The sequence below is a fragment of the Loxodonta africana genome, chromosome X, assembly GCF_030014295.1.
Source record: "Loxodonta africana isolate mLoxAfr1 chromosome X, mLoxAfr1.hap2, whole genome shotgun sequence".
NCBI lineage: Eukaryota > Metazoa > Chordata > Mammalia > Proboscidea > Elephantidae > Loxodonta > Loxodonta africana.
The window spans coordinates 21214317-21232311 of record NC_087369.1 but is presented as its reverse complement, the minus strand read 5'-3'; the positions used below and the strand labels follow the sequence as shown (position 1 = coordinate 21232311).

At 42.7% G+C, this 17995-nt stretch overlaps 1 protein-coding gene across 7 annotated transcripts in view; it reads left to right on the top strand.

Annotated features, from left to right (window-relative positions):
• Positions 1-17995, top strand: part of SH3KBP1 (SH3 domain containing kinase binding protein 1) — a 383658-nt gene that overhangs the window by 260782 nt on the left and 104881 nt on the right. For all 7 annotated transcript variants that reach the window (XM_064278074.1, XM_064278072.1, XM_064278078.1 and 4 more), the window contains one exon: positions 16613-16707. In XM_064278074.1, the coding sequence (XP_064134144.1) occupies positions 16613-16707 (95 nt within the window). The remainder of the gene's footprint in view (positions 1-16612; positions 16708-17995) is intronic.

The window sequence follows — 17995 nt, the reverse complement described above, 5'->3', positions numbered from 1 at the left end:
ACCCTACCAGTAAGACCAGCACAAGTTAGATTCAGAGCCCCCTCAACCTTTTTTTTCCTTTGTGGAACATGGTTCTTTCCTGCCATGTATGTTGTTGTTGTTAGGTGCCATTGAGTCAGTTCTGACTCATAACACCCTGTGTACAACAGAACGAAACACTGCTCAGTCCTGCACCATATTCACAATTGTTGTTATACTTGAGCCCATTGTTGCAGCCACTGTGTCAGTCTATCCCATGGAGGATCTTCCTCTTTTTCGCTGACCTTCTGCTTTACCAAGTGTGATGTCCTTCTCCAGGGACTGATCCCTCCTGATAACATGTCCTAAGTATATAAGACATAATTTTGCTACCCTTGCTTTTAAGGAGCATTCTGGCTCTACTTCTTCCAAGACAGAATTGTTCATTTGTCTGGCAGCCCGTGGTATATTCAGTATTCTTCACCAACATCATAATTTAAATGCATCAATTCTTCTTCAGTCTTCCTTATTCATTGTCCAGCTTTCACATGCATACAAGGCCACTGAAAATACCATGGCCTTGGTCAGGTGCACCTTAGTCCTCAAGGTGACATCTTTGCTTTTTAACACTTAAACAAGGTCTTTTGCAGCAGATTTGCCCAATGCAATGTGTTGTTTCATTTCTTAACTGCTGCTTCCATGGTTGTTCATTGTGGATCAACCCGTGTATAGAGCTAGTTTATCCATATAGACTACTTTGCATAGTTCAAGGGGCAGCAGAATTCTAGAGTGGTAGCTAAAGCAATTTAGACTTTATAGGCCTTCAGGTCAGAGAGGCCTTGTACATCTTTTAGCCTAACCACTCAGCCAACCCTACTGACTCAACTTCCCCAAGCATCCTCAACACATGTCTGCGTCACTGTCTCCAGAGATAAGGAAGTCCTTGCCCGTGAGATTACCAAGGCAACTCTTGGGATGACTCAAACTTTTTATAAATTTCTTTCTTCTATTGAGGTCCTGGTGGCACAGTGGCTAGGAGCTACAGTTGCTAACCAAAAGGTTGGCAGTTCTAATCCACCAGCCTCTCCTTGGAAACCCTGTGGGGCGGTTCTACTCTGTCCTGTAGGGTCACTATGAATCAGAATTGACTTGATGGCAGTGGGTTTTTTAATTGAGCCAAATATCCTCTTCCTGTAATTTTTACCCATGGATTCTGTTCTCTGGGTTAATATTGGCCCATTTTTCTCATAACAGCCTTTTAAATATTTGAGGCCAGTTGCCTCCCTAAAACCTTCTCAAAGTTTAGTTTTCCCAGTTCTACAGTTGCCAGAGAAAATACAGGATACCCAGTTAAATTTTCGTTTCAGAAAAACAATGAATAATTTTTTGGTATAAGTATGACCCATGTAATAATTTGTTGTTTATCTGAAATTCAAATTTAACTGGGTGCCCTGTATTTGTATTTGCTGAATCTGGCAGCCCTACAATTGCTTTAATCATTCTTCCAATGACTGGGTCACTCTGCATATACTTCAGGACGTCTGTTCCTAGAACAAATACTTCAAGTTTCTTTTAGCAGTTTTATTTTATTTTCTTCAGCTTCAGATTTCCATATGAGGATAATGTGGACAGACTGCCAGTCTAGCTTGGAAAGCCAGAGAACAAGGAAAGATATCTAATACATGTAGAATTATGGTCAGTATAAGGGCAAGGATAGACTTGTTCAATTAACCGTGGAATAATACACCAGAAGCTCCTTTTGTACCGCAAAATAGGTAGTTTTAAAAGCAGACGAGAGGGAGTTCTGCCGCAGGCATATAAAAATGACTTTATGTGACTTGCCAGGCTAAAAATGGTGGTTCAGGTGGCTTAGATAAATTCATGGATGGTCAATGCAGAGGCTGGAGCTCTGTCTTAATGGTTAAGGTTACGATGAGGTCTGTGTGCATTCCATCTGTTAATGGTACATTCAGACTAAACGAATCATTTATTTTGTAAGGATCAGCACAAAGCTGGTTCCTATGAGGCAGAGGTTAAAGATGTCCCATATATCCAACTTTTCCAAGCTGCTGTACTGCTCCATCATCTCTAACATCAGCTACTCCCTCCCTCCCTGCAGCGCTCTCCCTCCTGTCTTTGGGTTCCCTAATTCGATGCGATGTCTCACAGAACTCACGAACTGGATAAAGGAAACGGCTCATGTGGTTGTGGAGGCTGGCAAGCCACAAATTCGTGGGTCAGACATAGGCTTCTCCCTGGCCCTCAGGCTCTGCCCAAAGACACTCAGCTTTCTCGCTCTGTGGGCTGGGAAGCCCACTCTGCCGCCTCCTTCTGGTCTCTCCTTCCGTGGTGGTGGTGGACTCTCCTTTCTGTTGTGGAACTGGCTCTCTTTCAAGGCAAAACCGACCAGTCCCCTTGGTGGGCCTCAATTATCTTTTTTGCACAGCCTTGCCCAGTCACCTGGGTGGAAGTTACAAGACTGTGGCAAGAAAGGCCATACTAAGTAATTCACCATACTGCACAGACTCAGAATAATAGGCAGGAATCCCACTAATCTAATGCTCTAGTCTCGTGGTTCTAAAGCTTGAGTGTGTATCAGGATCACTTGGAGGGCTTGTTTAAAAAATACAGATTTCTGGGCCCCATATCTAGAGCTTCTGAGTCAGTAGGTCTGGAGGGGAACCTGAAAATTTGCTTTTCTAACAAGTTCCCTGGTGCTGCTGCTGGTCTCAGAATCAGACTTTGAGAACCATTGTTCTGAACTTACAAGTGTTCTTAAGGAGAAACCAGACCTGCGTTTTCATGTGGATCATATGGTTATCATGCTAAACCTACATTTAGGCACCAGAATCTTCAAGATTCTTGAAGAGTCCTAAAAATGTATGTGTGTGCTTGTTTTTAAGAATTAAAAGTTAAACCGCTTCTGAAAACATTTCTCTCATTGGACAGTAGCATTTCTTTGCCTTCTTCCATTCAAATGCTCATTCTGTAGTTGTGGTTGTTAACAACTTTATAAATGATCAACGTTGTTAAGAAGTTGCATGGACTGCTGGAGTGGGGAGTAGACAGGAAAAGGAGAAAGCATATCAACCCTCAAAGATAATTAGAATGTGGTCCCTAAGACATGCTGCCTTTGTGACATGTGTGCAACCATTGGCCTTTATCAACTTGATTCTTGATTTTCAGGAAAAATTGTCTGAGAAGCGAAGAAAATTTTTGTTATGTATGGGAGTTTCAATAGAAGTGAAATAGAAATTCTCTGTAGGCTGGTCAACTCTATCCAGGGTAAATAGGCACTTGGGTCATTGTGAGTTGCTGTTGGGGGGAGCTGAGCAGGACGGGGCCTGAGTGTGGCTTCTAGCACGCGGCACAGAACAGGACAGGCAGCAGGGGAGGGATAAGTAACCAATCCTTCGGGCTCAGGGACTGACTTTAGGATAAGAGCATGTCCTGCCGGCAGGAAACTCGAGTCTTTTTGCAAGGATTGGGTGGTGGGTAGGGTAGGAGGGTTAGCTGCGTTTTAAAACAACCCTCTCCAAGAGAAATATTATGCCAGGCATGTATGTAATTTAAAATGTTCTATTAAGCCAAATTAAAAAGGAAAAACAGGTGAGAGTACTTTTAATAATATATCTTATTTAACTCAGTATATCTAAAATAAGGAGCCCTGGTGTTACAGTGGTTAAGAGCTTGGCCGCTAACCAAAAGGTCAGCAGTTTGAATCTACCAGCCACTCTTTGGAAACCCTATGGGGTAGTCCTTCTCTGTCCTATAGGGTCACTATGAGTCGGAATCGACTTAACACAATAACGATATCCAAAATATTATCATTTCAACATGTGATCAATATAAAACAACTATTAAATGTTGACACAGTGGTTAAGAGTTTGGCTGCAAACTAAAAGGTTGGCAGTTTGAATCTACGAGCCGCTCCTTGAAAACCCTGTGGAGCGGTTATGCTCTGTCCTATAGAGTCACTGTGGATCAGAATCAACTCGAAGGCAATTGGTTTTTTAATTAAATGAGATATTTTTCTTTCTTTCTTTTAATAACACGTCTCATTTTGGATTAGCCCCATTTCAAGCGCTCAGGAACCATGGGTGCCAAGTAGCTACCATATTGGGCAGTGTAGATTTAGAGTAATTCTGGGATCTAATGTGGATTCCCTGGGCCTGGAAATTAACATGTTTCCAAATGCTCAGCTCCCTTAAGCATGTGGGATAATTCTGGCTCTAACCCCAACCTTGTTCAGCCCTATATGTATCCATTAATTACATCTATGCACCTGACTCTCTATAAGCATCATAGTTGGGCGCAGGGCTAATGGGGAGTGTGGTTTTACAAAAGCTGGGTAGTATGTTTTGGCCTGAGATCAGAAGCATGGGTTCTAGAACAAGTTTTGTTATTAGCTAGCCATGTAACCTTGGGCAAATAGTTTCGTTTCTCTGACTTTCTTCCTCATTGCCTGTGAAGTCAGAGGGTTGTACTGGAGATAACCCCTGAGATTTCTCCCAGTAGCTTCATCCTCTAATTTAATTCTAAAAGCTTTAACATTCAGAATGAAAGGTTTCTGTACTCAAAGAATTGAGCAGCTGGATGGGAGAGGCAAAGGGAAGATGGATACAATTAGGTAGGAACAGGAGGCAGTGTCATTGGGTATAGACGTCATTGACTGTAGACGTCATTGAGTATAGATGTCATTGGGTTTGGATGTAAATACGCATGTAAATGGGTAGCAGGCCCCAAAGGAGAGTTATCACTGTATATAATAATTGTCAGAAATGCCTGGAAGAGTGTTTATTAATACACATACTTCATGGACCCGAGGGCAAGAATTTCTGAGTTTAATCCTACCTTACTTACTCTTTCTATAAAGAGCAAAGTCTGGAGTCATTGCTCTTCCATGATTTCCATAAAACACCACAGTCCACTAAGAAGCCCCTTCCATCTGGAACATGTTGCTGCTTCGGGATTTTGACACAACACTGGGTTCAGGTGGAAGGAAACAGTGCTGACCAGCTAGAGCAGCTGCCTTCCTTCTTCCTTCTCGTTGGAAGACAACCTGGGACAAAGTCGGCCCAGCAATACAGAGGAGGGAAGCTCCTCCCTGCTCAGCTGTCTCCTTAGCATGCTCAAATGCAAGCTCACGGCAGGATAAAGAGTTCTGGCTAATCAAAATGTGTGGAAGTGAGTTAGTATTTTCTGAGTGAAAGTGAAATGCAACTGATCAGGATTTATTTAAACAACATTATCCACCCCCCAAAAAAAGAAAGCCGTTATGATACTGAAATTCATCTGAAACACACACCAGGGAACAGATTGCTATAATTTTCATAACAAGAGGAAAATTGTCTAAAGATTCATAATGAAGTGCCCTGAGGTTCCTCCAGCTCACCACATCTGGAGTTTCCCTCTTTTTATTGCAATTGATGCAGATTTGTGGCCTCGGCAGGATAGAAAACTAGCCCGAAGAAAAGGCTGTTTAACATCTTTCTGAACAAATAGTTTAGACTTATAGATTCAGAAGTTAAGCAGGTGGATTGGGGGAAAAAAACATCCTTGACGGAATTTGTACGAGGGCATACCAGGCTTCCGAATGCATTGTGACTGTGGCGTAAGGCTAAGCTTTCCGTGCCTCACCTCACCTCACTGCATAATGGGCCCGGGGACCACCTGTGTGATCAGTTTGTCCATTGACTTGCTTCTTGAGGATTGTCCTCTATAATAGTGACACATGGTGCTTTGTTGTTATAGTTAGATCACTTTTCCCTTATATGGGGGAGGCTTCATCTTCTCTACATCCCCGCCAGTACAGTCTAGAAAAGTACCATGGACACATAATAAATGGTGGTTGAATAAGTAGATAATTGTAAATGATTTATGATTTATTGGGCTCTATATTTTTTTTTATATTGCAGAGGGTAGAAGTGGTGGTTCAGTGGTAGAATTTTTGCCTCCCATGAGGGAGACCTGGGCTCAATTCTCAGCCAACACACCTCATGCACAGCCATGTCCCTGTCAGCGGAGGCTTCCATGTTGCTGTGATGCTGAACAGGTTTCAGTGGAGCTCCCAGACTAAGACAGACTGGGGAGAAAGGTCTAGCGATCTTCCTTGACAATCAGCCAGTGAAAACCCTATGGATTACAACAGTCTGATCCACAATGTTTCATGGGGATGACATAGAACCGGACAACATTTTGTGCCATTGTGCACGGGGTTGCCATGAGCCCGGGGGCTGACTCGTCAGCAGCTGACAACAGCAGCTGCATATTGGACAAAGTCTTTTAAAAGCACACATTGGCTGTGGAGCCCCTTTCCCATGCTTACAGTTGACAGGAGGAAAAGGACACATCTGTTCATGTAAGACTTGAGCCTCTTTCAGGTTTCCAAGTGGTTAGCAGTGGTTGCCAACATTCACTTGGGGCTGGACAGACCCTTTATTCTTTCTCACCACTGTCCTTGCCCAGTCAGCCTAAGACCACCAGGGACAAACGTGTAGTCTGACAAAGTCAGGTTTGCTGGCTCCTTGCAGCAAAGGAGACTGCATGCCAGACAACTCGTGGGGTGTCTCACCGAACAGAAGACTGGTCCTGAGTCTTGAGGAAAGTAGGAATTCGGTGACATTTCAATCAAGCAGTGTTTTGATAGGCTCAAAGCAACGCAGGGCTGCGTATCAAGGGGTGAACCTTAGGTCTCGACTGCCAAGTGGCCCCAGATCCTGTTTCTTTGGAAACTACCAAGTTAAGGTATATATACCACGTTGTATCCAGAAATCTTGCACTACACTTGGCCTCCGCGCTTTGGCTGGAAATCGGGGCTGCTTTTCTAGGTCAAAGTGACTTAGTTCCTTCATTCAAGAGTAGGATGTCTCATTCTTACTGATAAAATTTTTAAAAAGCAAAGTGTCCAGCAGTCTACAATTTGAAGACAGACCTCAGTGAGTAAGAAAGCAGTAGCCACTCAAAGAAAGGGGTTATTATGACACCTTACAGCTGCAGCTCGGGAGAAATCCCGTTTCCTGTTCACTGTGCTCACTGGGTCTGTCATCTCAGGCTGATGGAGAGCTGGGCACCTTCCTACCTCCTCAGTCTGTATTAATCTTTACTTTCCCACCACATGTTTAAATAAGAAAAAAAACCAGTCAACTTCCTCTTGTTGGTTTTCCTTAGCCCCATAATATACACCTGGGAACTCTCTTATCATTTTTTGCAGGTGGGGTGTTTTTGCTCATTTATCCTCCCCAAAGCTCTTGCATTCTAGGGCCTGGGATTTGGGGCACATCCAATTTGTTACAGGTTTTCTACCCACCTCTTCAGTGTTTTCCACACCTGATGTGTCCTGAGGCCTCATGCTTGATGTCCCTGGGGTCCCTTTTGTCAAGCACCTTTTGTCAGATGCCCATGACACAGACCTTGCTGTCTGGATTCAGAGTGCAGGCCTTCCCCAGAGGGTGCCCAGCCGCCCATGTTGCTTAAGAACTGGATTTCAAATACAGTCCCCTTGGAGGAGAAAGTTAACTCTTTTGTTGTCCTGGTAGGTTTCCTTTCTTCCAGAGACTCTCAGAGCTTCTCATCTGAGCAGAAGACTGTGCCTTTGAGAACAGCAGCATCCCGGCCTCTGAGCCACAGTGGGGAGTGGAAAGGCTTGGCTTGTCAGGTTTTGATTTCTTCTTTTTAAAAAACATTTCTATTTATAAAGTGAGAAAGTAAATGGTGTCATAATTAATACTTGTGAAATAATTTGAAAGTCAAATTCACAGCAGCAACCAAGACCAAAGGCAGTTGTTGGGATTTGGGATTAAAGCCAGCTTCTTACTAAAGGAAGGCATTGGATTGGAGTGGACGAACAGCGACGTATCCGTTGTGTTTCGTTTCCTTGCCTGAATGGAAGTGTAGGAGGGCTTCTCCACCTTGGCATTGTTGACATCTGGGGCCAGATAATTCTGTGTTGTGGGGACTGTCCTGTGTCTGTTGTGGGAAGTTTAGCAGCGTTCCTAGCCTCTGCCCACTGAATGCATGTAGCACCACCCCCTCCAGTTGTGACAACCAAAATTACCCCAGCTGGGAACCACTGGTGTCGACTGTAGTAAGCTCTGTGATGGCACTGCTGATCCCTGCTGCCTGGCACGCAGCAGATACTCAGTTCATAGTTCTTGAATAAATGACGAGCCTTGTATGTATTTCATCCCTCACTGCTAGTCCCCCATACTCAGAATCTGACCCAGAACTCAATTTCTAGTCTAAATGGATCCCATAGCATACCTACCCCAACACCACTACCACCCAGTTTCCCTTTCCAGGTTCCCACAGTTGTCTTGCTCCTTCCTAGCATTAAACTTTAACTAATACCATTCCCTATACCAGAGCCCTGGTGGCGCAGCGATTAAGAGCTGGGCTACAAACCGAAAGGTCAGCAGTTCGAATCCAACAGCCCCTCCTTGGAAACCCTGTAGAGCAGTTCTCCTCTGTCCTATAGGGTCACTATGAGTCTGAATCGACTCGATGGCAACAGGTTTGGATATTCCCTAGGCCAGCAATTCTCATAGTGTGGTCCTGGACCAGTGGCAGGCATCAGCATCACCAGGGAACCTGTTAGAGATGCTCTGGATGCTGCTGCTTCTGCAGGCTCAAGGGTGAGAACCACTGACCTAGACGGGTGTTTTCTTACGCTTCCCCGATCTTGAGAATCACCCAGGGTGCTTATTTAGCAGGTGTATTCTTGGTCCCACCTCAGACCTGTTGCTTCAGGTCCCCAGGGAAGGGGCCTGGGAAGGTAGAGAATCAACACATGCCCCACGTAATTTTTATCATCAGGAATGGTTGGGAAACGTTGCTTGAGAACTTAGCAAGTATTTCCTCTCTCCCTACTCCCATTTCTTAGGTCAAAGTCCTAGAACATCTTACAAAGCCTCCAAGAAGGCTCATGAGTCTGGCTGGGGCAGCAGTTTCCCCATTTGAGATACCGATACTTGAAGCTGAACACATGGCTCTCAGCTTCTCATGACTGTTGTCTTGTTGAGAGCTGTTGGTATACGTGCCTTTACTTGATTATAAGCTCCTTGAGAACCAGACCCTAGTCATATTTAACTTAGTCCCTTCTCCCCAGAAAACATGCTAGAAGTCCACAACCTCATATGCAATTCCCAAATACTAAGAACTCTGAAAATTTAAAGGTTTTCTCGCTCATTAGGTGGCAAAACTTGTCCTGAACTGACCTGTGTGTGTTTACAGGCTTTTTCATCCCACTTAGGGAGAGTAGTCATTTATGTGTTGCAGAGATTTTAAAGTATTTGATGATTGGGTGTACCTCCAGACCCCACCTGGGGGCTATTACCCATTATAGGATATGTGCAATAGATTTCCTTTCTAAAATCTGAAAAGTCCTGCCTCCAGTGGTTCTGGATAAGAGACTGTGAACCAGTCGTATCTCAGATATTTGTCAGTTTAATCAGAAAATTTAGAATTCTGATGTTGGTGAAAATAGACATCACTGAGCTCGATATTTTTTTGTCTAGTGTCCCAAAGGAAAAGAAAGCTTCTAGTTCTAGGCGTGATCTGGTACTTTCCATCCCTGCTGAAAGCCCTGGAAGACTTCTTACCAGAGTCTGACTGTGACATACGGGGTTTTGATCTTTGTGTCATAAAGTCGAGCCCATAGATTTGTCCTGGTTTTACTGCTGTTCTTATGCGTGTGTGTGCATGCTACTTACTGACATGTTTGTTCTGCTATTTGTTTTTAAGCTGAAGATTTTTTTTTAATTATTCTTTTGGAGGTCTTTTTTTAAGTTTCTAGTTTGTTTGTTTTTTATATGAATGGATTATAAAACCAGCTGAAGGAAGTCATGTGATGTGAGCATGAGAGTTCAATTCCTTGAACAATTTGTTTTTAATCTCATGTAAGATTGAAATAATGTCTTCTTTGGGAGGTGAATCATGACTGGCATTGGTGGATTTAATAAAGCAAGTTTCTTAAAATTCAAAGCCAGCAATTAATTAGTACAGGGCCTGTTGATCTGGGAGGGCTTCAGGACATTGAATTTGCTGATATTGTACGTGACATTGTCTCTACACATTTGAGTCTGTGTGCATGGGTATGTGGCAGGGGGAGGAAGGGCTCTGGGAAGAGGCAGTCACTGTTCTCTTTGAACAGTCATTTCACCAAAGAGGGTATTCAAATAGCCAACAAGCACATGAAAAAAATGCTCAACGTCATTAGCCCTTAGTTGTTGTTAGGTGCCATCGAGTCAGTTCCAACTCACAGTGACACTGTGTACAACTGAACAAAACACTGCCTGGTCCAGTGCCATCCTCGCAGTCATTGCTATGTTTGAGCCCATTGTTGTAGCCACTGTGTCAATCTATCTCATTGAGGGGCTTCCTCTTTTTCACTTGACCCTGTGCTTTACCAAGCATGATGTCCTTTTGCAGGGACTGGTCCCTCCAGATAACACGTCCAAAGTATGTAATATGAAGTATCACCATCCTCGCTTCTAAGGAGCATTCTGACTTTACCTCTTCTAAGACAGATTTGTTTGTTCTTCTGGCAGTCCATGGATAGTCAATATTTTTCAACAACACTGTAATTCAAAGACATCAATTCTTCTATGATCTTTCTCATTCATTGTCCGGCTTCCGCATGTATGTGAGGCGATTGAAAATACCATGGCTTGGGTCAGACATACCTTAGCCCTCAAAGTGACATCTTTGCTTTTGAATACTTTGAAGAGGTCTTTTACATCAGATTTGCCCAGTGCAATACATCCTTTAATTTATTGACTGCTGCTTCCATGGGCATTGATTGTGGAACCAAGCAAAATGAAATCCTTGACAACTTCAATCTTTTCGTTGCTAATTGTTCCACTTGTGAGGATTTTTGTTTTCTTTATGTTGAAGTGTAATCCATACTGAAGGGTGTAGTCTTTGATCTTCATCAGTAAGGGCTTCAAGTCCTCTTTGCTTTCAGCAAGCAAAGTTGTGTTATCTGCATATTGCAGGTTGTTAATGAGTCTTTCTCCAATCCTGATGCAGCATTCTTCTTCATAGAGTCCAGCTTCTCAGATTATTTATTCAGCATACAGATTGAATGAGTGTGGTAAAAGGATACAACCATGGTGCATACTGTCTTAGTTACCTAGTGCTACTGTAGCAGAATTACCACAGGTGGATGGCTTTAACAAAGAGAAGTTTATTTCCTCACAGTAAAAAAAACCAAAGAAACCAAACCCGGTGTCGTCGAGTCGATTCTGACTCACAGAGACCCTATAGGACAGAGTAGAGCTGCCCCATAGAGTTTCCAAGGAGCGCCTGGTGTATTCGAACTGCCGACCCTTTGGTTAGCAGCCATAGCACTTAACCACTACGCCACCCAGGGTAGGAAAAGTAGGCTAAAAGTCCAAATTAAGGGTGTCGGTTCCAGGGGAAGCCTTCCTCTCACTGTTGGCTCTGGAGGAAGGTCTTTGTCCTCAATCTTCCCATGGTCGAGGAGCTTCTCAGGTGCCGGGACCCCGTGTCCAAAGGACGTGCTCTGTTCTTGGTGCTGCTATCTTGGTGATGTGAGGTCCCCAACTCTCTGCTTGCTTCCCTTTCCTTTTTATCTCTTGAGAGATAAAAGGTGGTGCACGGCACACCCCAGGGAAACTCCCTTTACATCAGGATCAGGGATGTGACCTGGATAAGGGTGGTGTTACAATCCCACAATAATCCTCTATAACATAAAATTACAATCACAAAATGGAGGACAACCACAGAATACTGGGAATCATGCATGGCCTAACCAAGTTGATATACACATTTTAGGGGTGACATAATTCAATCCATGACACACACCTTTCCTGATTTTGAACCATGTAGTATCCCCTTGTATAAGGTTTTGAGTGGCTAGGTTTTTCAGAAGTAGACCACCAGGTCCTTCTTCCCAACTTGTCTTAGTCTGGAAGCTCTGCTGAAACCTGTCCACCATTGGTGACTCTGCTGGTATTTGAAATACCAGTGGCATAGCTTCCAGCCATACACAAGCCCCCACAATACGACAAATTGACAAATGAGTGGTAGCATTAGCCATTAGAAAGATGCAAATCAAAACCGTAATGAGATACCACTTTACTCCCACCAGGATGGCTAAGATTTTGAAAAATAAGTAAATAATGGAAAATAGCAAATGTTAGCAAGGAAGTGGAGAAATTGGAACCCTTGTCTGTTGTTGGTGGGAATGCAAAATGGTACAGCCGCTGTGGAAAACAGTGTGGTGGTTCCTCAAAAAGTTAAACATAGAGCTACCATACGACCCAGCAATTCCACTCCTAGGTATATACCCAAGAGACATGAAAGCAGCAATGTGAACAGACACATGTACACCAATGTTCATTGCAGCACTATTCCAAATAGCTTTTTATCAGATTCTTAAAGGACTTTAAGAAAGAAAGAAAAGCTTAAGAACCAATTTGGGATTTCAGTCTAATTATGCAAATCTGTTAGTTTTTTGTTTTTTTAATCCTTCTAAAGAAAAATGGAAACAAAATCATTTCAATCCCTGGGTAAACCATGCCTTTATGTCTTCAGGTGCTTTTGTGTATTTATTCCTATTTGATCTCAGACTAATTAAATCCATCTAATTGATGAGTAGATGGAAAATGCTTGCCTCCAAAAATTAGTTTCCTTCCCTTCCTCTCCACCTTTCCCTGCTATTCATTTAAAATGTATGATCTTCCCACATCCGAAAATGATTTGGAATTATACTCTTCTTTAATGACATATTAAATGTCTCCTCTTTTGTGAACTCTCTCCTAAGTGTAACCTTGCCTTCTCCTAAAACACAACAGCACTGTACTGTAGTTATTTTACGCTTATTCATGTGTGTCTTTTTTTCCTGCCACTACTCTGCCCTTGCCTTTCTCCAGGCATTAGATTGTCCCTTCCATGCGAACGTGGAGGGGGAAGTTGTCCTTACTTGTGTATCACAGGGCCTGAGAAGTAACTTTCTCATGGTGGTTGGCTCAACAAATGTTTCAGTTGAAATAGGGAACATCTTTGTTCTATATCATAATCTCAGAGTTAATGATTTTTTTTTGCATGTACATTTGTTTTTGAGTGTCTTAAAACCATTGGTGTATCCAAACCAACATAATGTTTTTATTTTCCAGTGCTGCTGAATTAGAGCCCAAATACCTTATAAGTAAAAATAAACTCTTATTTTAAAATATATAATAATAAAGTGTGAGGCTGATGGTTGCCATGTTTGATCAGGAGTCCTGGTTTTGGAGTGCCTGCAACTAGAATCATGAAATGGTAGAGCTGGCAGCAATTAGGTCCAGCCCAGTTTGTCCCTTGGAGCCCCCCAAATTTCCCTGTGATATTTTTGGGGACCTGGGTGGGAGATGGGACAGTTGAACCAGAGGAGCTTTGTTTTTAGTTGTTTTCTGTTGGAGTTCTGAAATATATTTAAATTTGTTTCTTATTTGACAATTTGCTAAAAAGCGTTTGGTTGCTTTAAAGAAATTTTGGAAGTTAACCAAACTTCCGTTATGCCCCTCCTTGTCCAGCCCCGCATTTTACAGACAAGGTTGCTGAGGGCCAGGGCTGCAATGTGATTGCCTAAGATCACATGCTTGAGAGAGCCCAACTGTTCTGTTTAATATGTTTAATATGACTCCTGGCCCAGAACCTTCTCCTAACTTGCTGCCCCTCCAGTATTCCTCCCCATTATAGGTGTCACTTGGGGATTATCAAGAAGTGTGGAGTGGGAGCCCTGTGTCAGGGTCTGGGGATGCAAAGAGGGATAAAACATGATGCAAATACCTCCTTTTATCTAAAATTTCACCTTTTCTGGTGCTTCCCAGATAATTCCTGTCTAGTGCCTCACTCATAGAACAGCATAGCTGGGATGATGGAAGTGTTGTAAAATTGGTTTATGGTGATGGTCACACAACAGTATAAATTTATTAAAATTCATCTAACTGAACACTCAAAGGGAGTCAATTTTATAGTATATAAATTATATTTCGTTGAAGCTGTTTTTTAAAAAAGGGAGGAGGGCACCTGCCTTCCTTGTCCTGTAGGGAAATTGTGAGCCTAAAACAAAATGGCCCTGTGAAGCATTTTAAAGGCATGATATAGTACTGTTCTTGTTAACGTTTTCTCACTATGTTGGTTATAAGTCAATTCTACAGTCATGTGTTGACTCCCTACTGTATGCTAAGTCCTGAGGTAGCAGAAGAAGAGTTGGGAATGAAAGAGAATGACAAAGATATATAGAGACTGTTTTTATTTGCTTATTTATTTTTCCAGACTATGGTTAAGTTTTTCAGAGACGGTAACTAGAAGTTTCCCCTTCCTTCGACTGAGTTCTTCATATCAGGATGACTTATTTCTGTTTTGAGTAATGAATACCTGGACCACAAAGTAGTGTTAAGCAATAGTGTTATGAAATCATAACAAGAGGTCCAGAGACAGACCCTCTGAAGTTGCTTAATTCTCCAGACAGCTCAACGGTGTCAGGGCCCAGGTTCTACTTCTCTAAGTTTTTCTTGGTGGTCCTCTCATGGTCGAAATATGACTGTGAGAGCACCAAACATTATACCATCTTCCAACAATGCTAAACACAGAAAGGCCGGAGCAACTGTTTTCCTCAGGCCTCTGTTTTTAGCAGGGAACAAAATCTAACCCCCTTCCCAGCAGATTGCCCTTCACATCTCATTGGCTGAAAGTAGATCACATGCCCACCCCTAAACCAATCACTGACCAACAAGAGTGAGACTAACATTATTTGCTTAGACATATTTTACTCATCCTTGGGGCTGTAGAAGGGGTCTCTATCCTGAAAATCACACCTGAACAGATGTAGATTTTGTGATCTCAGAAGGGGGTGAGTCCTGGATAGTCAACCAACAGTGTCTGCCACACTTAATGGGCTTTTTTTTTTTTAACTGAAAGGAATGGAAACATGACCTGCTCCTTCATTCTCTGTTGGCCACGGGTGTCTGATCTTTTTTGCAGAATGTCTCCGTGGTTTCCATCCCAAGAGTTATTCTTAAAGCCAGGACTTTGCAGGGCGGTTCTTCAATGATAGTGTATTTGTTTCAGTGTTGTAAGTTTTGAGGTTGGGTAGTCATATTTCACTAGCACAGTCAATAGGAAAATTGGTAAGGAGCTGTCATTATCCAATTTAAAGATGCTTAACTTTTTCCCTCCGTTTAGAACATTTGACTGATTCAGAATTTGGGAGGTTTGCTATTACTAATTAAAGAGAGGTAGGATATTGGTGGGCTTAGAAATATTTAGTAGGCATTTGGTATTGGTGGGATTTCAGCACAGGTTAATGTGCAAAAGCCATCAGGGCAGAGTATGTAAGATGTAAGACCTAAGGTTTCCAACACTAGGGTAGGAGGTGTAACTGATAGCTTCAAGCCATTGCGTGGAAAACCAAAACATCCACACAGGAATAGTCAATCCCTCTCTCTCCATCCCTCTCTCTCTCGGCATATCTCAACCCATAATATACTGTATCTGTACTATGGATTTTTTTTTACTGGCTTTATTTTGTATATCACTTTCTTTGATTGATGGGACATTAACCATAATAAAGAAACACATTTCAGTGATGTAAATTGTACTAGGGACAATGTAATTGATACTTACATATTTAGCTCTAGGTAATTAATGATCTGTCTGCAGGAACTGGCCCAATCCTTGGGAAATATCTAAAGCCATCCAAAGCCATTAGGATTGTTGACATTGATGCAGAATAATAAATGCCTGTCCCAGGAGATACTAATTCTCTTGTATTTTTTTCGTACCTTCTGTCTTGAGTCATCAAACCCTAGTTATCCAAGTCTTAACTTCTCAACTACCTTAATAATATTTTAACACAAATGTTCTCACAACTGGTACTTACGTGTAATTAGAGAAGATTTTAACGTTTACATCATCAGATAGACTTTCAAAAGCATGTAATTCAGACCTGTTTGAATTGATTTTGAGTGACCTTGGTATTTGCCCCTCTTTGGAGAGGGCTGATGCATCTACTTGCTGATAAATAACTCCATCTGTGAATAGGCAGGTTCTCTGGGGAGACCGTGGGACATACCTAAACAAGTTCCCCCCCAACACACACATGAGTAAAGAACATCTGATCAGTATTTGTTGATTAGTGCAAATACAAACACACCAACATCTGCCTCATAAGGCAAATCTAATGGGGTCGTTTTTCATTGTTTTGTGCACCAGGCTGCTTTGTAATACAAACACCTTGTTCCTGATTTAGTGATGTAGGGAAGAAGGCAGAGAGGCAAAGTTTGAAGTTTTTGCTCTTTGTAGATTATATCAGCATATATGTACACCCAAACAGTATATAAAATGGCACATGTCTGTTTTCTCGAGACCAAGGAAACCTTTTTGCTTTTCTGTCTGAGAGAAATTAAGTCGTCAGTGGCGTTTCATGACATCACGATTTGTGAGGGAAAAAATGAGAACAAACATGCACGAGCCAAAAATGAGCAGTCTGAAGTCATTTCCTGAGGATGACCGTCTCTTACACAGTGGTACTATCCTACCTATTCAGTGTGCGTTTTCCTGAAGTTAGTGTGCTAGAGAACAGCTTCTGCTGGGCCATCTCACCAGATAAAGCATTTTAAAGGTTGTGTTTTCTTTCTTCCTACAGCCAAGGATTACTGCAAAGTAATATTTCCGTATGAGGCACAGAATGACGATGAATTGACAATCAAAGAAGGCGATATAGTCACTCTCATCAATAAGGTAAACAAAGGTTCTCTTCTGTGGTGTAAACTCTGAAACTCTTTGGAGTGTTGACTATAGAGGGCAAGCTTTTGTTTAAGTCCTTGAAGCACTTGGTTTTCATGGGCCCACAGTGAGCATCTTTCTGGATGATAGGCCAAGCCCAGTGAATCCAAGTGAATGGACTCCTTGGGAAGTGAACAGGTTCTGTTTGTCTTGGACCAGTCGCAGATTTGCATGGCCTTGCAGAAAACATCAGCCCTAGAAGGGATAACCCCAAAGGTGGCCTGCTAGGCTGGAGCCCTGCCCTTCACAGCAGCCCTGGTACAAAGCTTTGTGTCATCAGTGTCCAAGCGGGGGCTTTGAAAAAGCAAGTCATGCCTCGCAGGCTGAACACACTTCAAGAATGTTTGCTGTTAAGATCAAAGGCAGGTGGCATCCTGAGGGAATTTCTCCTTTCTTGTTTGGGCTAAGAGGGTCAGATGATTTTATTATCATTACAGGCAGAGCCCTGTAAACTGGAGAGCTATAAAATCTGTGTAAAGGGACACCATTTAACTGGGCCTTGACTGTGTTATGTTTATGCTTTCATGCAATGGTGCTCGCCAAGTAAGCGGTTGAAAGATGTATTATTTAATGATTCCTGGAGTATGTGGCCTTTTCTCTGAAGTACAGGTTTGTTATGATGGTGGAATATGACGAAAAGCTGAACAGTCTTTAATATGTGTCAGGTGGTTTTATTCTTGTGTCCAGGGGAGTGGCAGGAACCTGTAATTCCCTTAGCACAGGTGTGACTTGGAGATCATCATGGCTGCCTGTGAGCACGCAGGCTTTGCCAGAATAGGGGATGTAGTGAAAGCGGAGAGGATGGGGTTAGGGTAGGGGGAAGACCCAGGAGCTCACTGTCTCTGGCCATTACTGAGAAGGTAGGGCCGTGGGGTTGCCGCATCTCCATCCAGGGCCTACCTTTATAATCAAGGATGGTTACTCTCCATAAGGGTTTTAGACGATTATGTGTTTTAAGTACCTTAATCCAAAGACGTCAGAGAACTGATGACTAGAGAGGGTAAGTAACTTGCCCAAGGTCAAGTTTCTTGAGTGAGAGAGCTTGTCCTCTTACCCCCTCCACATGAGAAGGGCTGAGCCTTTCTGAATAGCAAATGATCCCCCTGCTTCTCAGGTCACTCCGGAACTCGGCCATCATTGTACCTACAGACATACTCTCCCCATGAGTTATTTCAGTTCATCGCTGTAGGTGTGGAATGTGGCAGGAGAAGATCAGCAAAGGGGAGAAATGCCTCCATGGTTC